The following is a 25,958-nucleotide window of genomic DNA, read 5'->3' as shown; positions in this document are numbered from 1 at the left end:
AAAGGGTTACTACAGACACAGAATAACTCAGATGAGTCACCAAAAGCCTAACCAGCATGGATGACAGCTCATGAAAGCTGGAGACCTAGGGTACAACACAAAACCTGCAATAGGTTGGAGAATGTTTTTCCCAGGCAGATCAGTTGGTCTGAGCCTCTCCGAAGCAGTTCAGTTTATCGGAGAGTTTTCTAGGCAAATGGACTTATCTGAGAGTAGTAGTCTTTATTGTTTATATATACTTGGGGAAGGAGGTGATCTAGTGTAGCTATTCTGTTTTAGAGATTTCCTTTGACTTTTGAATTGTTCACTTCCTGAGTTTAATGAACTTCCCTGCAGGACAGAATGGTTTTTTTTTCCCTTTAGAACAGTGGTTTTCTACCTTCCCAATGCTAAGATACTTTAATACATGTGTTGTGGTGACCCTCAACCCTAAAAGTGTTTCCACTGCTACTTCACAACTATACTTTGCAACTGTTATGAATCATCATGCAAGCTTTTTTGGAGATTCTAGTTCTCTCTCCAGATTGAATAAATCTTTTGCCTTTTATGTATTAACTAGTGAGTGCTGGAGAGATGGCTCAGCTCGTAAAGGCACTTGCTGCAAAACCTAATTAATAGAGTTCAATTCCCCATGGTGGAAGATAAGAACTGACTCTCATGGGTTGCCCTCTGACTTCCATGCTTGTGTGTGCCCATGTGTGCCAGTACAGGTTCCTGAATACTAACATTCCTCCCTTTTTATATATTATAAAAAGGTGAATTAGAAAGGAGTAGCAGGTGAGTCAGGGATGAGGATGCTGTATCCTCAAGACTTCCTGCTGACTTGGGGGTCATCATTCATCTTTGGGAGACCTGGGAAAGCTGGGGTGCTGACCACATCCTGGAGTAGCTGGCTGTTTCACTTCACTGCGCAAGCTCTGTGGACCATCAGATGCCACCTGGACCTGGCAAAATGCTGTTCTTGGTGGACCCAAGTCACCCCCCTAGGGCTTAAAGCACCTGATCCTTTCCCATCATCACACCATCACCCATACATGTTTGGCAGTCTTGTGCCTTCAGCTCTATGTATGTGTGTACAATAGGAGAGAAACCCCAGCTCCTCACACTCCCAGTACTCTTAAAGGTCAGCCTTCACCTTTGCTCATTGTCTTAGGACACAGCGATAGATGTCATGGAACTATAGGTGGGTGATACATATTTTTAAACCAGGACTGAAGTATTCACTCGTGATGCACGTGCGCAAACATGCATGAGTGTGTGTGTGCGTGTGAATGTGTATGTGTGTGTGCGTATGTAAGGGGAGGGGAAAGAATAACAGTAGGAAGAGGAGCAGCAGCAGAGAGACTACCTTGTCTTTCTAGTAACAAAGTGTTCACTTTTCACCAAGAGGCATTTGACCAATCTCTCAGACAATCTGAAAGTCCCAGTGCATCAGGCAAATGGGTTCCTGTCTTCTTAACATTCACAGATATTGCAATTAATAATTGACCTCAAGCAAACAAAATCCCCTTGTGACAGCTCTTTTTAACCCCTGAGCCTGGAATAATTCATACACGGCTCAAACTTTCAAGGACAACAGAATTTCACTGATGAATTCATGACACTTGAACTTTTGCAGTTTCTATCACTCAGCTTGCCACACCTTGCCTTTCTGGCAGGCAGGGTTATTTCAGGCCACATTTATTTATAGTTCCTCTTTACTGCGGTGGTGACTATGGCAGCCATACCTATTATTTGTCATCTAACTGTAGTTTTCCCTCAAGTGCCCCACCCTTCAGTGTTCAGGGTGGTGTAACTGCCTGCTTTAAGGGAAACACTTCACTTTCCTCTCTCTAGCTTCTCTTAAACATTTCCTATATATTTCCATCATCTTTCTCTTTGTTGCCTCTTATTTACCCTTTTAAAATTAATATTTATATCTCCTAAGAGTATATAGATTCCATTATAGCAAACTTCTAGTGATTACAGTTTCTGAAAAAAAGATAAATACACTGCAAAACCCTAGTTATGGGTGGGAACTGATGTGGGACGGTGTGTGACAGGGCTTGCTGCTTTCAAGGATACGAAGATGAACTGTTCCAGTGCTTTCCCAAAAACACTTTATGTATATTCATGGTTACGGTGGCAGCATTAATGATTAGTAATTTCCCAGGAGGTCAGTAACTGAGCCAGCAGCCACTGAGGATGGCTCAGAAAAACACAGCATCACCAAAGTGCCAGTTTGCGTTTCTTGTGCTCCCTACTCTCCATTATCCTGCGTTGCCCATCTCTTCCCTCCTCCACCGTTGGTCCACGAGAACCCACATCACAATTTCCTCGTGTCTGCTGGACTAGGAGATTGGTACCCGCAGACCACGCGCTGCGCCTGCGCACAGCGTCTTCTCGCGTGAACGCCCTGCGGTGACCGCCGTCTCCCTGCGGACCTAGAGAGCTTGGTCGCTGGCCGGCATAAGCTACCCTCCCGCATCCTCATGGAACTGGGTGCCACTCTGCTCCCTCGAAGCACATCCCTCCTCCCGCCGTCGGGGTCGCAAATGAACCGGTGCGCGCCGCCTTAGAACAGTTAACACCCAGGAACCGGGCGCAGGAAGGTGCGGCCCAGAGGAGCCGAGCCGGGGGCGGGGCCAGGCCGGAGCCACGCCCCACACCAGCTCCCGGTCTCCCATTGGCCTGTGTACGTGTCCGTCCGCCCGGCACTGGCCCGCGCCTCTTTCTCCGCTACCTCTGCGCGTGTGGGGAGCCCCCCCTCCCCGCAGAGCAAGCCGGAGCTGGCGCCGGCTGCCAGGAGCTTACGGGAGGCCGGGCGGGGCGGCGCCAGGGAGCATCTCCGGCTGTAGCGCCACGACCTCTCATCCTGCAGCACCACCTGGCGCGGGCCGGGGTCTGGTAAGGCCCGGAACGGGCAGCCTGGTGCGGGGGTGGGCGGGCGCGGGCCTTTCCGCCCCGGGAGCCGCGCGTGCGGCCCGCCTGGCGGGTGGACAGCGGGGCGGAGGAAGCGGCGCCGCACTCTTGTTGGGCTCCTGCCTCTCACTGGTACCAAGACACCCCGCTTTCCTCCCCGGAGTCCAGCCCGATGGCTTCCTGATCTCCAGCATCCCAGTCTGTTTTCCTGCTGGGCTGGGGAAAGACTTACTTTGTGGTTCGAAACCCCTTTGGTAAGATTTCTTTCTCAACAGAGCTCAAGGAGGCACAGGAGTTGTGCTCTCCTCCCTCCCTCCCTCCCTCCCTCCCTCTCTCTCTCTCTCTCTCTCTCTCTCCCCCCCTCTCTCCCTCTCTCCCCCTCCCTCCCTCTCTCTCCCTCTCTCCCCCCCCCTCCCTCTCTCTCCCTCCCCCCTGTGTTCCATATTTTAAAAGAAAGAGTTGTTACAGGCTAGAAAGTTCTAAGATTGGCATGGTTCTCCCCATTCATCTGTAATGGCACCTGTGCACCGGGATTGGCAGGTGACTCGACTTTTTTGGGGGAAGGGGAGGTACTAGTGATCATTCTAGAAAAATGTGTGTTGCTTGTGGTTGATCAAAATAACTGACCTCAACAGAAGTCCACCCTTAGTAACGTTGGATCCCTGGAATTATCCTCTTAAATGCTTGCGGCAGTCACTATTTAAGCAAAGCAGTTAATAACTTTGTTATTTCTGTTGGTGTAGTAATTGTTGGTAACAGTAGCAGCACTATTGTTAGAAATGGGCTGGGCGCTGTTCTCTGAACAGGTTACCCCAGTTTAACCCTTTCAGGTTAGTGCTCTTATATCCCAGTAAATACCTTGGAAGGTAAAGTAACTATTTCAAGATGCGAGTCTTTACTTAAGCTAACTTCGTAGCTATTTTCCCTCTTAACCATGTGTACTCCTTAAGCGCTGTTTATGTTGTTAAGCGACTGCGAAGTAATGCGAAGTTTTATTTTTAGTTTCCAAATACGGTTGGTCGCATCCCCCGCATAAATTAAAAAAGTAAATGTAGCTTATGCATAACCACTGTAATTAGCTGGTTATATACATCTGCTACACAGTTTCCAGAAATTCAAGACAACAATTGAACTTTTTAAAATAATACTGGATCTTTAAGAAATCAGGCTTGAGCGTCAATTGTAAGCTGAAACCGGCTCTTTGGTGTGGTTATGGAAGCTTGAAAGCTAGATACAGAGGCCAGAAATGCTGATATGGTGATTTATCATCATTAGGCTTGGTGGATCTTGCTGTTACTGGTAGGCCTTCATTCATTCTCCTCAAAAACTGCCAATGGAGAAGCAACTGAGCCACACCTATACAAGGAGTTTAGTGAACTTAGGAAAATACATTTCAAAGTCGTGAAGGGCTCACCGTTTCAGGGTTTGTATGTTCTCACTTGGTTGGTTGGTTGGTTGGTTGGTTGGTTGGTTGGTTGGTTGGTTGGTTGGTTGGGGTTTAGAAAGGGTCTAATGTAGCCCCAGCTGGCTTGAATTCTGAATTCTCCTACCTTGATTGCCAAGTGCTGGGATTGCACCCCTGAGCCTCCAGATGGTGCTCATCTTAGAGGTGGTGGTGGTTAAGTGAATCGCTTCTGTGGTGCCGTTTATGTCTAACTTGTATTCAATTCCATTTTTAAAATTCTCATCCATACTAAATTTTATGTTAAACTAATGTTATAACTCACTGAACTTGAAGCAAACTAGTTATATTTTGATACACACACCCACTAAAATCTGTTAATGTTAGGGAATAAAACCTGGGATTAGCTGGGCAATGGTGGTGCACACCTTTAATCCCAGCACTCAGGAGGCACAGGTAGGCAGAAGCAGATCTCTGTGAGTTTGAGGCCAGCCTAGTCTACAAAGCTACACAGAGAAACCCTGTCTCCGCACCCTCCCCCCCAAAAAAAAACCTGATTCAAAGTTACATTTGGTTTAATAAAAATTTAATTGTCTTATGGAAAATTAACTAGCTTATTTGAAGGTGATCATTTTGCTTATATGGCTGAAATTGATCAATGTTTACAAATTTCAAAGTGAAGAACATATTATTTCTGTAGACAACTGCATAGTATTTTCTGCTGTCTGTATCTTGGTGTTGTCCTTAGCCTCCTTCTTGACCTAGAGGGAATGAAGTATTTTAGATTATTCTCAGAGCCTCTAAATTTAATCATTAAAAATAATGTTGATGCAGAAAGTCGCTGGTGTTTAGAATGTAGCTTCTGGCCAAGGCCAGTGCTTAGTAAGGAGCATTCGAAGAACACCACAAGAAGCTTGTTGAGTCTAATTTAAATCTAAACTGGCTTGATTTAAAAGCTTTGAGGGAGTGAAGAAAGCCCTTTGAGAAGTTCTTGTTTTGAGCTATGAGAACTGAAACCCAGTGAGGATGTGACTTAACTACGAATTAGTTGATTCAGCAAGTGGAGAAACAAGGGTTTATGTCTGGGCAGTTCTACATAGTGCTTGCTCTTAGGCCTCTCTTTATTGGAAAAGCCTTCAAGTCAAGCAGTGAAGCTTGTGACAAGATTACGATACAGCATGTGCGTGTATGTCATTCTGTATGTTTGCATTGGGTTTGCCTTGCCTTTTGTGTGTGTGTGGTGCCTGTGTGCACTTAGTGCAGAGGCTGCAGATGTTAACAGCTGCTTCTCCATCTTCTTTGGAGACAGGATCTGTCATTAAGCCTAGAGTTAACCTTTTTCTACACTGACAAGATCTGCCCCCTCCTCGCCCCTCCCCCCCAATCCTCAGCACTGAGGTTACACCCATGAAACTGGATTTTTATGTTGGGTGTTAGGGATTGAAACTCAAGCCCTCATGATTGTGAAGCAAACACTTTACTCATTGAAACATCTCCCCAGCTTTACAGAGAAAAATGAGTGTTTTGATGGAGTGGCTGGTTCCCAGATTAAACTTCATGAACAAGTTTTTGGGTTACTGTTTTTATTTTGTTTTTAAGTATATATGTAGATGGTATTTGGGGCCAGAGAGGAAACTGCCAACTTCTAAGGAAAGAACCTTCTTTAAAGCTACTGTAAAACCTGCTGCTTGGGTGGCAGAGGACTCCCTTGATTTTTTGAGCCTGTCTTAATTAGTGACTTCAAGACTAATCTTTGGAACATAACAAAACAGTGTCTTTAAGACAACATCAGAAGTCCCCTCCGAAGCCCACTATCCCCATCCTGTCCTAAAAGATAGGATTTAGCTGCCAAAAGGAAAGGCCATAACTAATAACATAAAAACAAAGGGTATATTTACTATTATGAATAACACTGTTACACTGCCCTAGTCTCTCCTTAGGTGGACACAGGATATTGAAGACCTGACTAACCCCAATGCTATTTCAAAGACCATTTGAGATCTCCAGGGCAACAGCTCTTTCTAAACCAGTAATTATCTGAGTCTAGATTCAAGTTCAGGTCTCTAACGGCCAGACTTGCTCATTACTCTAAATCATGACCTCTGCCTTGTGAATACTGTTGCAAGACTCTAGTCTCCGCCGATAGCCATTCCAGGTGATGTCCATCTCCTTTCTGTCTCCAGGGCATGTAGTGACTTGCAGCCTCAGAGCTCAAGAACCCCTTCCTGTCATTGCTTACTCTTGAAAGGGGACAGATAGAATGGCATGGTCATATTTTCTATGAATATGAAATATACTTGGTCTTTGCCCAGTTCTTGTCTGAGAGCTACAAGTTTTAGAGTTTCCTGAGTGATAGGAATGTCCTTCATTGTTCTTGATGAGACTTTCTGATCACATCCTTTTATACTAATGAGGTAACAGGGTAAAGTTCCTGGTGAGCTCTAGGATGGGGCTAGAGCACTGTGGGGACTAGAGGACTGGAACCTTCAACCTCACCCATGACCCCTGGGAAGGCTGGGACTGGACATTAATCTCTATAAAACCTCCCGAATTAGAAGAGTTCGAGTGCTTCTGGGTTGCTGGAGTGCATGGAAGAGCAAGGGAGGCAGTGTACCCTGCCCCTTCGTACTTGCCCAGCCCTTCCTTTTATCTTGCTGGTCTTCTGCATCCTTTCCATATCTCTTATAATTAAACAGTAGATTTACTCTTTCTCCAAGTACTGTGAACCATTCTAGCAAACTACCAAGCCCATAAGGAAACTGCTGGATAAGAAGTATAGGTGGCAATCTACGACTTAGAGTTAGCAACAGGGGTGAGGCCAGTCTTGTGAGCGTGGGTCTCCAACCTGTTATTTGACACTGTGTAGTATCACAGTTGAATGGAATTATAGGGCATCCTTGTTGTCTGCTGAAGAACTGCATGGAGTAAGCCCGTATCCATCTGGTCAGGCATTTGCTGTGTGATTCATAGGAGGAGAGAGATGCTGAATCTCCACAGATTGGTGACTGAAATGTGGAAGGAGTGTAAAAAGTTTTGTCTTTACACATAGTTATTCCCTTAATTTTCCCATAGGCAGTGAATCCACTAATTAGGTCAGGAAATAATTATAGTGCTTGTTTAAATGGGGTGCTGCATGGTAGGAAAAACAGAAACTTCACTTTTCTTAACATTGTCTCCAATTTCCAACATGCAAATGAAAAGGAAATTTAAATCTGAAAAAAATGAGGCTGTTTGGTTTTTAGATCTCCTGGTTTTGTGATTTTCAAACAGTAAAGTTGGGTATCTTTATGGATATTCAGATCATGTATAAGTTGAATTCTAGGAATGACAATAAATAATTGCATGAAGTAAAAATTGAAAGTCATGTTCACTTTTGTCTTCTCTGCTCTCCCATCTTTCCTGAACTTAATGTGTTTATTTATGTTTGCAAATTTGTCTGTAATGTGTTATTCATGTTATATGTATACAGCCACTAAGCAGAGTTCTGCTTCAAAAGATTTTTGCCATCTTTTCTCTTAAAAGGAATCACAGCTGCATTTGAATTGCTGGCTAGAATTGGATCATAGATGGATCTTTGAGGGATTTGGAAATTTTGATTGTTAGGTTTTCCTTAATCTTTTTTTTTTTTTTTTTTTCTTGCCACTTATTTTCTTTGTTAGCTTTTCTTAAGGCTCACACTTAATGCTTAAATTCCTTCCCTAAAATTTTTGATGAAATTCATTTCTGTCTTGGCCTTTTTTTTTTTTTCCCCCTGTCTTGGCCTTTTATGCACAGTGATTTTTTTTCCCCCTTTCTTCAAGAGCAGAAAACCTTTCTTTCACACATTCTTTTCACTATATTCCCTTTCACTCTTTAATGTTGCTTGTATCCAGGGCTATGTAAGTTGAGTAGAACATCTGTGACAGTGTTGCAAGTCTTCAGCTTTACCTTATATCTAACATCAGCATCGCCCTCCAGATGTGGATGTGTTGGTGGGGCTCCAAGCCTTATGCAAAGGTGGGAACCTTTCTTCTGATTTCTGGCGGTGGCAAAAAACACCTTCAGCAAACTGCAATATTTCAGTGGCCATGACTGTGCAATCAACATTACTTTGAAAATTGGCCTTACTTGAAATTGCTGATCTCTGGATTGAAATATTTGTAGAAAACAATTCAGAAATGCTGCTAATTTCCAGGCCCATAGTGGGGGATGTGTGCAAGTGTAACATGGGCAGGAGATTTTATATTCTTGAGATTCTTCAGGGTTTATAGCCTCTGCACAGGGACTAGTGGGTACGATTTTGTGTGTGTGTGTGTGTGTGTGTGTGTGTGTAAAGAACCAGTGAGTAAGTAGTTATGTATTCTGAGCCATATGTGTTTTCTTTATGTTGTGTGTTTTTATTTCACATAATGTGTTTTTGTGGTCCTATAAAAAAAATGTGAAAACCATTCTTAGGTCAAAGACTATGTACAGACAGGCCATAGCCTGTTGCTTTTAGAAATGCACACCCATTTTGATTGCTAACCTACACCATCATAAAACAGTATTGCTTGCCCATAAAACAGTATAATCTTGAGACACTTTGAAGCTAGTGTCTTGTTTGATGATTAAATTTAAAGTGTGGTACACAGTTTTCTTCCCTGGAGAATTCCCATTGTTTCAGTATTGTTTCCTGGGGGAAGCAAAGGAGAAACTAAAAACTAGGAGGAAAGTAAATCCGTGAACTCCATACTGTCTTTGTAACTTCTGTAAAAGCTGGAACTGAGTGCCTACATTTTGTGGTTGCTTTTGAGTAATTTTTCTTTAGTTGGTCAAGCTGTGTTTTTGTTTTACTGCTTCATTAGCAGTCCTTTGACTTTGAAATTCTATTTAGCAAAGGCTCTTCCCGTTTATTGGAAAGGTTGAAAAGAGAAGTGGAGAAGCGAAAAGACTGTCCATAACATCTGCGGACAGACAACCGAGAGCTACACATTTGTGCTTTCTGGGCAGCTACATACTCATTCTACATAGCTGTATATAGGTAGCTGTATGATACATATTACATGTAATGCCATTTCAGTCTTCCTTGGGGTCTTAAAGAAATTAAATGGTTATTACAGCATTTGCTGGCACACTTGACACCACGGCATAGACTTCTTTTTAAAATAATTTCAAAAGATGGATTTTACACATATGTCATAACCTTTCCCCCTATAACTTTGTAACATGCATTCAAAGTAGAGCATCTTACCTGTGGTTACTATGTATTTGGTTTTTGTTTGCTACGATCAAAACCTGACCCCCCCCCCAAAAAAAAACCTAGAGGGGGAGTTTATTTTGGGAAAGGGCCATCTCCTCAGGGAGAGCATTGCAGAGTTCCGAAGAGCTCTTTGCTGGGACCAAAGGGGTAGAGGGACATGAGGGCTGATTTACTCTTTTCCCCTTTGTCATTCAGTCCAGGACCCCAGCCCATGCTGAGTATCACCCACACTCAGTTTAAGTCTTTCCCACAAAACCTTTTTGGAAATGTGCTCATAGACACCGAGGTATGTTTCCTGGGTGATTCTAATTCCAGTCAGATTGACAGTGAAGTATAGTTCAGTTGCCAAGGTCAGGAAATGTAATGTAAGTAGTGTCATCTTCCTCTCTGTCAGCTGTCTCAGTGATGCCTTTAAACTAAAATGTTTTCCAGTGTGCAGTGAGTGTCCACATCTGCTTTTAAAGTGAGTGAGGCGATGTTTTGGGAGCTGTGTGTTTCTTACCAGCACTTTATTTTTCCCAGGTGAGAAAAAAGATGTTTTCCCGAGTAAGAGCCATTGTCACTCCTTGTACTTTGACATGTCGACATTTGCACCTGAAGGAGAAAGGCAAACCACTCATGTTGAATCCAAGAACAAACAAGGTTAGTAACATTAATGCCAACGTGATGTATCTTCCTGGTAGAGGTGTGCTTTTATACTGATAAGGCTTGAAAGATTCCTATCTGATAGCTTTATAGCTGAGTAACTAAGGCCTTTTGGGGAAACTTGCCTTTTCTGTACCACATCTTTTCATTGTTTCTTTGTTTTATTTTTTTTTTTTTTTTCTCCCAAGAAAGGGTTTCTCTGTGAAGCCCTGGCTGTCCTGAAACTCACTCTGTAGACCAGGCTAGCCTCGAATTCAGAGCCTCTGCCTCTTGAGTGTTCCCGAGAAAACATTCAGGTTTTGACTCATCCTGACCTGTATTTACTGTATGACACTGGCATCCAAGTAAGACCCCTTGGCAAGTCACCTGATGTCATCTAAAAAAAAAAAAATGACATAACAGTAGCTCCTGCCTGTTGATGCTTTCTATGGGGGTATAAAACAGGGCTTTTGTTTTGCTTTGCATAGTGTCTGGTGTGTGGTTAAGAGATGTGTGGGTAGTGGTTGGGGAATTAGTTCAGTGGTAGCATTGCACTGTAAAAAAGGCATTGATAAAATATAACTCTGGATAAATATATACAAGATGTACTGGCTGGATTTGTGTGTCAACTTGGCACAAGCTAGAGTCATCAGAGAGGACGGAGCCTCAGCTGAGGAAATGCCTCCTTGAGACCCAGCTGTAAGACATTTTCTCAATGAGTGATTAATGGGGAGAGGGCTCAGCCCTAGGTGAGTGGTGCCATCTCTGGTCTGGTAGTCCTGGGTTCTATAGGAAAGCAGGCTGAGCAAGCCAGGGAAAGCAAGCCAGTAAGAAGCACCCCTCCATGGCCTCTGCATCAGCTCCTGCCTCCAGGTTTCAGCCCTGCTTGAGTTCCAGTTCTGACTTCCTCCAATGATGGACTGTTATCTGAAAGTGTGAACCAAACAAACCCTTTCCTTCCCAACTTGCTTTGTGATCATGATGTTTCATTGCAGCAATAGAAACCCTAACTAAGACAATGAAATATTTTTTAAAAATGTAATTCTGAAAAGAGATTTTTTTAGAGAAATCTTGCAAGAGGAAAGACAGTTTATCACAATCTATGAAGTGTGCCTTTTGGGGAATGCTGCATTGAGAGTAAAAGACTTGCCATAAAATATTTGCCAATCTAATTTTTTTCGACTATAAGAAAAAAAATTTCAAGCTGTTTAGCATGCCATGTTTACAGGAGTTTGAACCCTGCAAAAGACATAGTAGGTGCACAGAGTACTTACTCCTCACCTTAGCATGTCCAGCACTGGCAAAGGGTTATGCAAGCCACTGTTAAAGTGTGCTTAAACAAGGAGATCCGTTCTTGGTTTTCCTCTGCCTCCAGATCTCCAGCACACATCTGGCTTCTTAGAGAGATAGAGTTTTCATTTTTCTTTTCTTCTTTCCTACTTTTTCTCTTCCAAACGCAGCACTGAGTGTCAGACTCAAGGCCTTGTACATGCTGAGCAAACTTCTATCACTGAGCTGTTCTACATTATAGTAGTATTTAAGTGTGGGTTATTTTTATTACATGTAGCTAATGAAGTCTCTGGTTAGTTTGGCAGTCAACCAGTGATAAGACAAAAACTTAAATGTCTGGTGCTAGAACTATTTGGTCTCCCATGCTTTACTAAGGGCTCTGTTGCATGGTGCATGCATGCCTGCACCACTCAAACACCACTTACAGCTCCTGCTCTTAGAGCAGAGCCTGCCAGTTATCGTCTGGCTCTTTCAAGGCTTTCCTGGAAGTTGTATTCCCCTAGTATCTCAGAGCTTTTCAGTGTCTCACTCACATGGTCATCTTATCCCCTAAGCCTTTTCCTGTGCAGCTTTTTGTTCAGCCTGTTGTTTACTGTGGGTGTAGTACATTGTTTCAAGCAGTTGTCTGAAACTAAGTTCAGCTGCTTTTCTTGGATAAATGCTCCCTGAACATTGTAATAAGCCTTCAGTTATTTTCCAGAACTAAAAAAGTTGATTCTGATCATTTGGCCAATGCTTTTACCCCTTTCATGAGGAAAGAAATTTCAGGAATCCAGCATTTTTGCTGGGTTCATTTTAATATAATTAATCCCACAGCTAAAAACTGGAATTTGAATATGTTCTGACATACATTAACTTTTAGCTCTATTTTGTTGATTTCATTTTATATGTTACATGCAACTATATATAACATGAAGTTTTATGAGTTTTCTAAGCATTAATTGATTAACAATGTTCTTTGATTGGCAACTCTAGTATTCATGGTATAGATATACTGTAAATTCTTTGTGACATAGATGATGGCATGGTTAGTTTGTAATAGCCAAGAGATCTAGGCGTACCATTAGAATCAATCATGGTTGTATACCTCTGTGTTCCCTATTTAACTAGATATTTTTCTAGAGTGGCTATGTGCAGGTCATATTGCTTCATTAGAAAATATGTGCATTAAAGTATTTAAGTGTAACCAGGTTAGTAGTACACAACTTTAATCCTAGCACAAGGGAAGCAGAGACCTTACTGGTCTATAGAGCAAGTTTCATGACAGCCAGGGCTACACAGAAATCCTGTGTCAGTACCCCCCAGAAAAACAAGACGTTAATATGTACTTTAGTTTGCCTTCCATTCCCAGCAGCAGTACCTCCAAGAGGTAAAGTAGCCGTTCCCATACATTCATCAATATGTGATATCATCAGTCTTAAGAAATTTTGAAATTCCTGTATTTTACTTTTCAGAATTTTCACTTAAATTGTATTTTAAAGAACGGCGTTATTGCTACTGCAGTTAGTACTAATTTTAATTCTTTATTTCTGTTTTTTAGGGGATGGCGTTTACATTACAAGAACGACAAATGCTTGGTCTTCAAGGACTTTTACCTCCTAAAATAGAAACACAAGATATTCAAGCCTTACGATTCCATAGAAACTTGAAAAAAATGACTAGCCCTTTAGAAAAGTAAGAGTTGACTGGATGTTTAGTTTTTATGTTAGCAGTCTTTTTTTTTTTTTTTTTTTTTTAGAATCATGGTGTGATTGATTATGTCACGAGAAATGTATACTCTCACAATGAAGTTTGCTTTTTCATCAGCTAACTCCTGGTGATTGTGTCTTCTTCGCTTTAAAGCATTCTTGCCAGTGACCACTATTGTAGAGTTTGGCAGAAATAAGTTTTGTGTTGGTGATAATTACTTGGATTCACAACATTCCACATGTGGTTAGAACATTGGAAACAGGAGGTTCTGTCTAATTTGTTCACATTTTATTCCACGGCTTTCACTTGTATCCTACTTGGTGTGTGACATTCTGCTGCTGGACTTGGAAGTGCAGGAATGCAGGGGTAAGGGGCTGCCTCTGGAGAGGGCTTTCTTGCTGGTAGAGACTGTAAGGTTCTAGAGGTTGCATGGGACATCAAACAATGAGGGAGTTAATGGCTTTTATATGTAGGTTGCATCTGCTGATAATGCTCTCCTGATAGCCCAGGGACCAACCCAGTAACATACAGCCCCACCTTTTAGGACTTCAGCAGCTGATAGCTACTCTGACTGTAACTGCACTCTGTCTGTACTGTTGTGTGTGTTATGGTAGAAAAATTGCACATGGTATCTATTCTGAGAACATGGGGGCCATGTAGCCCAACTTTGGGAATGAGATAAAACTTTCTGAAGGAAGCGGTGTCTGAGCTGAAATATAAAGCATGTTGCAAGCCAACAGTCACATAGAGGGGAATTTTCTGAATTCAAGACTGACTGTATCTGTTGGGGTAAATATAAACACTGCTGGCCTGTAGGAGTAGTTCCATTGATGCAATGGGACAAAAAGTAATTGCATTGAAAAGTGAGTGGGTAGAAGGAAAATGTAGTTCATGCTGAAGAAGTTTAAGTGAGAGGAGGGAGAGAGACATTGAACCATAAATAAAGTAGAACTCTGGTTTGAGTGTTCATAGTTGAATGTGTACATAGTTGGCACTGAACAGATCCAGGAGAAACCGCTACAACACGATTCCCAAGGAAGGCTTGGGGTCAAGTACAGAGATGAAAGTCTCTTAATCCAGAGGGAGATAAACATGGATATTGGCAAGGGTAGGTGTGCTAGTGACTTGGGTTTGTTTTTTTTGTTTTTGTTTTTTGTTTTTTGTTTTTTGTTTTTTTATAAAATAGAATTCGAATTCCCAGATAAAATGTAGAAGGATTAAGCCTATTTGGTGAGGAAGAGGCACTCAGTTAAGAAATAAGGTTCTTCCTAGTTAGATGGGTCAAAAAGAGCAACCCTGACATTGTAGTAATTTACTTCTCAGGTGTTACAACACTTAAGAAACTGATGCAGAAGGAGCAGGCTCATAACTTGAAGGCTAGTCTGTGCTACATAGTGAGACCCTGTCTAAACACAACAAAATGTATGAAGAGCAGGCCCTGGAGGAATGATCTCATTTGTACTGTTGTTCTACATGGGCAGTGTTTGTCTCTACAGAAAAGGAGAGATGTAGCATTGGTTCAGGTTTTGGGGCTTTGTTTTAGGCTTCTGACTATGAAGTTAAATCAGCCTGTTTGGAGTTGACTGTCTGATTGGTGGACAGGGACATGCACGCTTTGGTAGGGTTTTGTAGTGGTATGGTAGAGAAGTGCATACGAGTGACTTCCTAAATGGTAATAGAGAAGAGAATAGGGTGGTGATGAGTGTGAAAGTTGGGGTGTTTGTTACCCCTACATCTTAAGAGACTGGGTAAGAACAAGGCCAGTGTGAGGCCGACAGAAGTGACTAATGTAGGATGAAGGTAAGAGTGGTAGGCTGAGGAGCTCCCCTCTCACATGCCTGATGGGTCATCTGTTTCTTTAATACTCTTAGGAAGCTATCTTTTCTGTTTTATAGCCTGATTCTTTTGAATATTTTCCTAGAGTGAAGAGAAATTGTGGGTATATAGAAAATACAGATCATTCATATAAATGGTTTACTTACATATTCACCAAATAAAATATAGAAATACAAAGGTCTCAGCCTAAGAAGGAGTTATGTCCTAATAAACCATTTTTACATTGAAAATATTGTAAGATGAAGGTATGTTTAGTATGCCCAATCCACCAAATACCATAGCTGAACAACTCAATCCATTTCAGAGGAAATTACTGACCTTTGATTGCATGGCTCCCTGGAAGTGACTCCCTCTAACAGCCCAGCATAAGAAAGAGTATTCCCTCCCTTCTACAGATGATCACTCCCTTAAGAGATTTTTTTCCTTAACAGTACAAAAGCAACGTGAAGTTGAGTACAGAAGAAATAATAGGGTATAGTGTGAGCAGAGTACAGGAAGGTCGAGTATGTGTATGCAGTAGGGAATGGCCTCTGAGCTGCTTTAGAAGACATGAGTAAGGGACTGTCCCTAGCAGATAAGCTAGGCCATCAGATGCACCATGTCTAAGAAGATGAAGTCAGAAAATGAGGCTGGAAAGTATACTGGCAGGGGTGTGGGAGGGAGTTAACTTTTAGGGGTTTGAGCCTTATTTTACTGGCATTTAGAATCTATTTAAGGACAGTTAAAAGTGATCACAGACAATGTGTTTTAAAAGAATGGATTGGAGCAAGAAAGGAAAATTGTATAAAGTCTAGTGGTTTCGACTGGATGTGGGGAGAAAAAATGGACATATTTGAAGGATATGTATAGGTGTTCGCTGAAGGCCATGATCTACTAGATTGAGGTAGACAAAGAGAAGAAATTAAGAATGGCCTCTTTTTTTAACCTTTGTTTTCTTGGTGGTGTTTCTGCTCTAAGTACCTAATAAAGCTTAAAACATAACTGTATTATAAGCTCATCAGCATTGGTGGCTTCCTGTGTCCCTGGACTTCAGAGCAGTGCTTGGGGCCTTCAGTGTTTGGTGGACATTGGATGTGTACCACTTCCTTTATCTTCGTCATTTACATGTGGACCTCCTGTTACCCCCTTAGCATCTCCAGGCCTTTGTCCAAAGGGTTAGCTGCTGTTTCTCTTATCATCTACCACTTAAGTAATCTGTGTTTTGCTAATTTTTAGTACTGAGTGTTATAGAATTGTGTGTGTGTGTGTGTGTGTGTGTGTGTGTGTGTGTGAGAGAGAGAGAGAGAGAGAGAGAGAGAGAGAGAGAGAGAGAAGTATGTGTGTATGTGTAAAGGGAACAGTTTTAGACATTTAGGTTAACTTTCAAAAGTCAATTTTCAGTGTGATGCTAGCTAACTTAGTCATTATTTGATGTGTTTAATTTCAGATACATTTATATAATGGGCATACAAGAAAGAAATGAGAAACTGTTCTATAGAATACTGCAAGATGATATTGAAAGTCTGATGCCAATTGTATATACACCAACAGTTGGTCTTGCCTGTTCCCAATATGGACACATCTTTAGAAGACCTAAGTAAGACTAGTTTTTAAACACCAATATATAATTGATTATTGTATAAGAAAAATATCATTCTGTAACATCTAACTAGATTTCTTTGTGTTACAGTCTTATCCCTGCCAGGTTTCTCACCTCACAAAAGCCATTTGTATTAAAAGCCTAATTGATATTAATAAAAAACTCAACATGTTCATATTTTTTATTTTTCTAGAAATTGCTCAATTAAGTAGCCCCTAATAATTATTGCCATTATTAGAAGAGTTGTGTAGTAACTGTACCTCTCTCCCCCCACCACCACCACCACCACAATTACTGTTGAGCCTTTTGGCAGTTTGCCAGGTTGGGGTTGGTTTCCTCATTTATCAGTTTTAATTTCTGATGCTTGTCCTCCCTTTTAAAAGGGAAATTAGCTTTGATGAGTTATTTTAATTTCAGACTGTTCTAACACCATCAAACATTTTAGTACATCTTGGTGGGAAGACTTCCTCTGGGGGCCATTGCCTCAAGTCCCTGAGTGAACATATGGCTGGCTATCACCTAAGGGTGAAAGAACCTGTTAAAAACTATTGAGAGTGTTGGTTGCCTTAATCCTTGTTTTTTTCCTATGGCCAGCTCACATCATATTGGTATCCTTGTGGGCATTTAGACCGGGAATGGCAGCATCTCTCAGTCCTCAGCCACCCCACCCCATCTAGTCTAAGGCACCTCTCAAACTTGAGTCTGTAAGGAGCACCTGTTAAATTATTTAAGAGGCTGAACCCTGCCAACTTTCTCCCTACAAGTTTCTGATGAAGACGAATATCTAGCAGCCTGAACTTAGCACCCTCTGTGCTTATGTGACAGAAACTTGCTGACAGACACTGAAAAGCACTGTTTAACCTGTGTGGTGCTATTACCAGAGTATCTAAAACATTTCTAGGAGATAGCCTGGTGGTTGGCTGTGTGTGTGGTTTCCTATTAGAAGAGTGTTTTTCAACTCAGGCTAAAGGAAACTGGAAAGTGTACTGCCTAGATCTCACCCTATGGTCCAGTTAATCTAGACATGGGCACTGGTATAGTTCATAAAAGCTCCTTCTGTGATTCTCATATGCACCACAGATGACAATTGACAGGAGACATAACAGGGCAGGTCTTTTGGATGCTGTTAAAGAATTAATTCATTGTATCTTATGTAGGAATTTTTACTTTATTTTTCACTTGGATGGTTAGACCATAAAATGTGAATACATCTCTTCTGGGGAAAATGACCACATCAATTAACAATAATCTTTGTCATAGCTCTTCTATAAGCAACATAATTAGCATTTGAAAGAGTGAATTGTGTAGAAATAAATCAGTGCTTAGAAATTAAACCATATCTTGATGTTTTATTAAAATATCTTTAAGTATCCCAACTATGGACAAAAATATAGAAAAAACTGTCAGGAAATGTAAAGGTGTTTTTGTTCTATTGCAGGGGATTGTTTATTTCAATCTCAGACAGAGGTCATGTCAGATCAATTGTGGATAACTGGCCAGAAAACCATGTTAAGGTACTAAGACCACACCCTCCTTCTCACAATGTCTTCTCCTCCTTGTAAGTTAACTCTAGATTGCCAAGAACGAGTTTCCCTTGTCTCTCTGAGTTATTTACACTAATGTACGAGCAGATGTGTGTTTTGTGTCTGAGGAGGTGCTGGTAGTAATCACTGTGAGATGGACAATTGGGACAGTGCTTGTTGTGAGCATGACATTGGCACTAGTGTACAAAGCGAGCTTGGTCATATTCCTCCAGCTTCATCAAATGATGGAGCAAGTGTGCCCATGCAGACCTGTAATCCTCTTATCCCTGCACTTGGAAGGAAAGGCAGGAGGGTCAGAGCTTAAGTTTGAGGCCATCCTGGGGTATATGAGATCCTGGCTCCGAAAAGGAAATGACATAGGGACATTGGTTCTGGGGATAGTTATGTTCTCTCTGTGTCTTTGACTCTTTTGCCTAAGGTGGATTTAGATCCTTGGCAAATACTACACTGTCAAGAGTTTTAAATGTAGCAAGCTATGGCCACTGTAACTGTCTTTCATGAAGCATACCGAATAAAGTATGCTTTATTTAAAGAACTTTGCATGGTGCTGGGCTTGCCACTGCAGTACTCTTACTCCCTTTATTATGAGTGACTTCTTTACCAAAGTAAATACTGATGAATCATGAGTTCAGCCATGCACAACCCCAGCACGTACAAGGTGAAAGTAGAAGGATCGTGTTATCCTTGGCTACTTAGGGAATTCTAGGCCAGCTTGTACTAAATTTGACACCATCTCCCTCTCCTCATCCTTCCAAAGTCATTAGTTCAGAAAATTTAGAAAAAAATTGGTAAAATAACTAAATGTACAGTATCATCTTACAGACTTGTATGTAGACACACACACACACACAGGTATGTATGTATATGTGTATATATATGTGTGTGTGTGTGTGTATATATATATATATATACACACACATATTATATATCAGATGGTTTTTCTCCTTTACTTTGCTAAGGTTTTTCTTGATTGCCCTAGGTTGGTAGATCCTGCTGTTTATTTTTAGACTTTTTAATGTGATAACCTTGGACTTTAATTGTCTTCTGCTATGTTTCAGTCTATGGAAAGAATACTTAGCTTGGTGTTCCTGTCCCCTCATTCTGTTCATAAGCCTAAGTCAGGTGGGAAGTGTGTCTAGTCAGCTCTCCTTTAATACCTCATCGTAGGCAGAAGTCGTAGTTTATGTGTACTCTGTGGGGTTGTAATTGGAATTAGGTAAGAAAGCGAGAGTAGAAGCAAAGCAAAAGAATCCATCCTCTTTAAGATGTGCTCCTTAGTGTCCTACTTTTGGCAGCTTCTAATACCCTTTTTGTCTTATTTATAATGAAGGCTGTTGTGGTGACTGATGGTGAGAGAATTCTGGGTCTTGGAGATCTGGGTGTCTATGGAATGGGGATCCCTGTAGGAAAACTTTGTCTGTATACAGCATGTGCAGGCATACAGCCTGAGAAATGCCTGCCTGTGTGTATCGACGTGGGGACTGATAATAAAGTGAGTAACGCCCTCCTCCTTTGCCCAGCCTTGCCCAGCCTCCCTTAGTGTAAACAGACAAATAAAAAACTATAGCCGTCTTTAAAGATGATTTGTGAAGGGGGAAAAAAAATCTTCTCATTTCAGATGTTAATCTTTGTCTTAAACTTGGCTTTTGATATTTACATAAGAGTGAATCAAGTCTAACTTTCCTAAAGGATTAAAGTTTTATCTTACATGTTTACTGTAAATAAATACTGTAATAAAAAAACTGTATTTTTATATTCACTTTTCTTATATAGGCACTTTTGAAAGACCCGTTTTATATGGGCTTGTATCAGAAGCGAGATCGCTCCCAACTCTATGATGATCTCATTGATGAGTTTATGAAGGCTATTACTGACAGGTACCCCGTGAAGTTGATGGATGGGGGGGAGGGGAGCATTCTTTTATGTTTTCTTTTATGTCCTTGTAAGGGAAGGATTAAATTGTGGGGACCCACTGATACATGCTGGCACAGATGGTACCTCTGTTCTGCATTGCTGGCTGGGATTACCTGACCTTTGGAAGAAGTCCGTTTTTACCTCTCCTAAACTCTTGCAATGTGTTCCTCCCATAAGCCTCCCATGGCTGGGCTCATTCCCACCTCTCCTGAATCCTTGACATCTTACTTGGGCTCATTTTGTGGGCTTGTTTGTTTATGTCTGGAGGAGTGTGCATATGTGCGGGTGAAGTTCAGGACACCTTTAGGAGTCTGTTCTCTCCGTCTTCCTCTATGTGGGTTGGACTCAGGTTGCAGGCCCGCTTGGCAAGCTTTGTACCTGGACCATTGTGAATAGATCCTCTACTTACACATGTGTCTGTGGGCTGCTGTCCTGGGAATGGAGTTCAGGGCCTCACGCATGCTAGACAATAACTATATGATTGAGCTAGACTCTCCGTTCTTGCATGTTAGTAAATTGTGGCCTCCATACATGTGACTCATAAAGCCACCTGTATAGCCCTGTTCTCCAGACTGCTGGGGGATCCTATCTTGAGAAAGTCTGTCACAGTATCTCAGAGTGAATGCTTTACTTTTCCAAACACTCTGCCTTCTCCACTCCTAACTGCTAGTAATGGCAGTAATCTTCACCCTGCTGTGAAACCTTTAATTGTGGTGCCGGTTATGGTTATGACTGGCCTCCATCAACCAACTGTCCCATCAGTGTTTCCTCAGAATCAGCTGGTACTGCTGTTTGCGTACCTCCTAAGCCTGTCTCTTTTGTTAGCACAGCCTTCTTTCACCTCCCCTGGATTCCTCTAAACCCTTCTCCAGCCAGTTTCTCTCTAGTTCATTTCCATCTAATACCAGGATTAGTCTTCTAAAAATGTGTATTGTTTTAGGTTTCTTTTGTTTTGTTTTGTTTTGTTTTTTTTCTGGAAATGTCTCAATGGTTTTCTCTTACCACAGCTTAAAAACCCAAATTCCTTGTCTTTATGCATTCTCTCTCTCTTTCTTCCTCTCTCTCTTCTTCTTTCTCTCTCTTCCTCTCTCTCTCTCTCTCTCTCTCTCTCTCTCTCTCTCTGTGCCCCTCCTGTGTGTGTGTTTGTACATATATGTGCATGTATATGCATTTGTGTATATGAATGCTGGTGCATGTATCAACCCTAAAGCTGGGTCTCTTTGTTGTTTTTTTCTACTACCTACTCTCTTATATGGCATGCTTTTTATGCTGCTAGCTACTTCACAGCTTCCAGAGACAATCCTGCCTCTGCTTTCTACCTCTCTGTAAGCACTGGGTTATTTATGCTTACACTGAGGCCAGCTCTTTTGAGGGTTCTTGGTATTTGAACTCAGGACCTCACACTTTCTGGGCAAGCACTTTTACCCACTGAACCATCTTCCAAACTTTTAAAATTACTGGCACATGGAGATACTCAGTAATGAATTGCTTACTAGAGGGAAAGACAATGACAGATTCAGAGCTGCACTGCTTAACTTCCCCACAGTGCCCTCTGTCCCTTCTTCCTTCATTTTCCTTCCTCAGACAACAAAGCAGTGTCTTCTTAGATCTCCAGACTGCCTTGGCCCTGAACTGCCCCACACTTTCCAGTTTGTTCTGGTATTCCATGGCATCTGCTTCATGTTTCCTGGTCAGTGTAGACTCCTAGCTGTTACTTCAGTCTTCCTCATCTCCCCACACGTGTATGTGCCATACACCACTGGTAAGTTTTCTTTACTAGCAGGAGGCTTTTTGTCAATTCTTCCTGCTCTTATTTAATTTTCCTCTTCATATTATGTGTTTATCACATGAAGATCCAGTACACCTCCTTATCCAGGCTTTTCTGCCCTTTTTTCCCCCCTTGGTTTATTTGTTTGAGTCCATCTCCTATGTTTTCTAGACTAGCCTCAAACCTGTAATCCTCCTGCCTTAAGCACCTCTGGTGCAGGATACACATGTGTGCTCCCATACCTGCACAGCCTTCCCTTCTGACTCCTGTTCACCAAAGTGAACTCACCTAGCAGTTCTTTTCCTACTGTTTACTTAACATGCCTTCCTGTGTTGTCAGTCATCCATTTAGAAGCTCTACTCTCTGACATGCATAAGAATCCCTTTTGGGTGGGGTTGCTTAGTGCTTGTATGCATTAAACACCCTCCTGAGCCTTTGGAAAACACTTTCATGGGCCCATTTATGCCTCTGTGTTCATCAGGTCATGGGTGTCTACATTTTGGCTCTAGACTTTTACAAGCTCTGAAACTCGTGGCCTTGAACCAGTGTAATATCTTACTAGAAACAGTAAACAGGAGATCTGTTTAATGGTGGTACTTTCAACACAATCATTAAAGTGTTTGCTGTTTCTAGATACGGCAGGAACACACTCATTCAGTTTGAAGACTTTGGAAATCATAATGCATTCCGGTTCTTAAGAAAATATCGAGAAAAATACTGTACCTTCAATGATGACATTCAAGGTAAAACAAAAGTGAAATGATTTCTTCCCCTGCCTTTTAAGTATTTATAATGTGTCTTTTTGTTTCATCGTAAAAATCATGGATTTTCCTACAGGGACAGCTGCAGTTGCTTTGTCAGGTCTTCTTGCCACCCAAAAGGTTATTAATAAACCACTCTCAGAGCACAAAATCTTATTTCTTGGAGCAGGAGAGGTGAGTTTTTAAAGCTTTTATACTTTAAAACCAATACTCTATTTTCTTCTATAACGTGAGACTGACCAGGGGTGGTGGTGCACACCTTTGATCCTAACCCTTGGGAGGCGGAGACAGGCAGATCTCTGTGAGTTTGAGGCCAACCTGGTCTACATAGTGTGTTCCAGGACAGCCAAGGCCATATAAAGAGACTGTCTCAAAAGAAAAAAAGTAAGATAACGTGTTGGTGCTTATTGAAGATCACATTGAATTTAGAATTTTCTGAAATGGTGTGAATTGTGATCTCATAAAATAAGTAATTTGTAGTTAGAGAGACTGTGATTAGTAAGGGGAAACAAAACAAATATGGCTGATAATGTGATCCTTTTGAATATAAAGCAATTGAGCATCACCTCATACTCTAGGTTTGATTTCTAAATATGTGCTTACTGGACAGGCTGCACTTGGAATTGCAAATCTTATAGTTATGTCTATGGTGGAAAGTGGCCTCTCAGAAGAGAAGGCACGGAGGAAGGTCTGGATGTTTGACAAGAATGGCTTATTAGTTAAGGTAAGGATGCAGAACTCGGAAAACCAACAGGGCATTTGGCTGGGGTGTTTGAGTTGGGTGCTGCCAGTATCATCCCTTACAGTCTTACATCCCACTACCTGGTGGGTAATGTGTAAAAACTGGCCTCCACTGTGTTGTCAGCAGAGACCGTCCCATCTTGCTGTCTTGGTTTCACTTTATTGCTGTGATAAAATAACCCCAACAAAACAGCAACATAGGGGAGAGAGCGCTGACTTGGCTTACAGTTGCAGTTTATAATCCATTATTGTGGGGAATTCATGGCAGAACCTTTAGTTGTCGCAACCACACTCAAGAGGAGAGAATAAGTGCAAGCATCCTTGCTTGCTGTTGGCTAGCTTCCCTTACTCTTACCCTGTCTAGGCCCAGCCCATGGCATGGAGTTGTCCACATTCAGGGTAGGCTTCCCATCCATCCATCCTCAGTTAAAGCAATCCAGACAATCCAACACACACACACACACACACACACACACACGCACACACGCACACGCGCGCGTAAGGCGTACGGTTTTTCCGCCTGCCGCCTGGTCTTGTCCCGACGCCAAGCCAGCCCCAAATAACACACAGAGACTCTGTATTTGATATTATACTGTTGGCCAGTTACTACTTTCTTATCGGCTAGCTCTGTCTTAAGTATTAACCCATTTCTGCTGATCTATGTATTTTTCTTACCGGGGAGCCGGCCGGCATACTGCTTTCTCCAGATTCTCCATCTTGGCTCTCCTCTTTACTTCCTATTTCCTCCTTGTCTCCTAGTCCCTCCTATCTAGCTTTCCTATTGGCCAACAGTGCTTTATTCATTAACCAGTATGAGAAACATACAGAATGACATCTCCCATCATCTCCTCTTTTCTGTTTAAATAAAAAGAAGGGTTTTAACCTTAACATAGCAAAATATATCACACAACAGTTATCAAATAAGAATTACAGTGAACACTATTTAGTCCGTTAACATTTATCAAGATTTAAGAAAATATTCCATCATCTATTCTATCTTTGTGAGTCTAAAGTCCTATATGTAACTTATCTTTAATCCTAACTAAGGAAAACTATAACCATAACTCTCTGTCTTCAACTCCTTCAAAGACCACAGAAGGATAATATATAAGCTCTAGAAATGACAGAGACAACTCACTGCCTGGTCACCTGTAGTTCTTTTGTAATCTTCCATCTTCAGCCCATAGACCCCCACACACACAAAATCTGACTTGTCAAAGGCCAACCTTGTCTAGATAATTCCTCATTTAGACTCTTCTCAAGTGATTCTAGCTTTTTGTGTCAAGTTGGCAGTACACTGTCTTTTATAAAGACTCCTATTTCATACTTAAATCATAATCTGTCTTCTGGTACCAGACTTATTTTCTCTGGCTGTGTTCTCAAGCTTTTAAAAAATGGGACAGTTACTATATCTGCTTGTATTTGACTCTACTAAACTAAAATTTTTGTGGTGCTGGGGATTGATCCGAAGGCTTTTATGTATGCCACTGGGCTACACCCCTAACACTAAAACTTGAGTTTTGAATTGGAACCCAATATTCTACTTAAACTGTTAGCAATGCATCTAATATTTGAGCAAAAAGTCTTAATGTTGTAATGTCATATAGGTTGTAATCCCATGTCAGTTCATCTGTGGTAGGATCTTCCCAATTATTTTAGCATCTCTGAGCCTGCCTGCCTGCTGCATTCCTTTGCGTTAGTTACTGTTTTTAATCAGCTAAAGAATATTGTGGATCTTATATTGTATGACATATTTTCATCTATCCAGGATGCAGTACTATTTTATTTCTCCATGTTTGCTTGCATCATAATCTAGTGACAGGACAGTTCTTTCCCATTTACATGTATTGGGCATGCTATCCCCACATACACTTACATGCAGAGGACATATGCATGGCTCTAGTCCTGGGCCTTTTTCCTTCACTGGTGTCAGCAACCAGATATTGGGATCACTTTATATGTACTGTTGCCTTTAGTCCTCTCAAAACTCCTCTCGTTTTGGGGGGAGAGGGAGTTGGTTTGTTTTGTTTTCCTTATGCAATTGTATAGTCACAGAAACAAGTTTGAAATGATCATGGAGGACTAGAAAAGCCCTGGTTGCTCTTGAGAAGACTTTTTTTTGTGTTTTGTTTTGTTTGTTTGTTTGTTTTGGGTTTTTGTTTGTTTTTTGTTTTTGTAATGATCAGAAATTCTATTGTTGTCAAAGTCATCAGTTTTAAAGAGATGGAGGCAGAATACCTACCTAGGAATGTTGCTTGAGCATGAAGCTCAGACTGTGAATTATTGAACTGTTGCTCCAAAGGTGCTGATACTGCAGTGTTTTGTAAACATGACATTTTTACCTGGAGGGGAATGCATTTCTACTGGTATACAGTTCAGGGCTTCACTTTGTAGTAGTGATTTTCATCCAGGGTTCAAGTCTAAAATGACTATAGTGTGTTGGTGACTACATCAGTTTCCTCCACACAGGCGAGAATCCCCACTCACCTACACCCTCAAGTGTGTCTTGTTGTTTATAGTTAAAGTAGCTTGGCTTGTAGGTCTCTTCTAGTGATCCTAACCCTGTCATCCATTTGGATACACTGCTGCGTGTTCCCACTACAGAGCTGTGGTGATGTGGAGGTAGTAAAGCCTGTACCCTGAGCAATCTTAATCTTTTCCACTTAGAGACTGTTGGGCAGGGCTTAAACC

The 25,958-nt window shown here is 41.6% G+C and overlaps 1 protein-coding gene across 1 annotated transcript in view; it reads left to right on the top strand.

Moving 5' to 3' along the window:
• The first annotated feature begins 2,723 nt into the window (after window positions 1-2,723).
• The window catches only part of Me2 (malic enzyme 2), a 44,280-nt gene continuing 21,045 nt past the window's right edge, over window positions 2,724-25,958 (top strand). The window contains exons 1-10 of the mRNA XM_051201254.1: window positions 2,724-2,886; window positions 10,044-10,163; window positions 12,976-13,109; window positions 16,387-16,536; window positions 17,978-18,053; window positions 19,414-19,575; window positions 19,857-19,960; window positions 22,399-22,508; window positions 22,603-22,700; window positions 23,137-23,250. Coding sequence (XP_051057211.1) covers window positions 10,056-10,163; window positions 12,976-13,109; window positions 16,387-16,536; window positions 17,978-18,053; window positions 19,414-19,575; window positions 19,857-19,960; window positions 22,399-22,508; window positions 22,603-22,700; window positions 23,137-23,250 — 1,056 coding nt within the window. The 5' untranslated portion in view covers window positions 2,724-2,886; window positions 10,044-10,055. The remainder of the gene's footprint in view (window positions 2,887-10,043; window positions 10,164-12,975; window positions 13,110-16,386; window positions 16,537-17,977; window positions 18,054-19,413; window positions 19,576-19,856; window positions 19,961-22,398; window positions 22,509-22,602; window positions 22,701-23,136; window positions 23,251-25,958) is intronic.

This window comes from Phodopus roborovskii, unplaced genomic scaffold (assembly GCF_943737965.1).
Source record: "Phodopus roborovskii unplaced genomic scaffold, PHOROB, whole genome shotgun sequence".
NCBI classification, from domain to species: Eukaryota; Metazoa; Chordata; class Mammalia; order Rodentia; family Cricetidae; genus Phodopus; species Phodopus roborovskii.
This window is presented reverse-complemented; position numbering and strand designations above follow the sequence as displayed.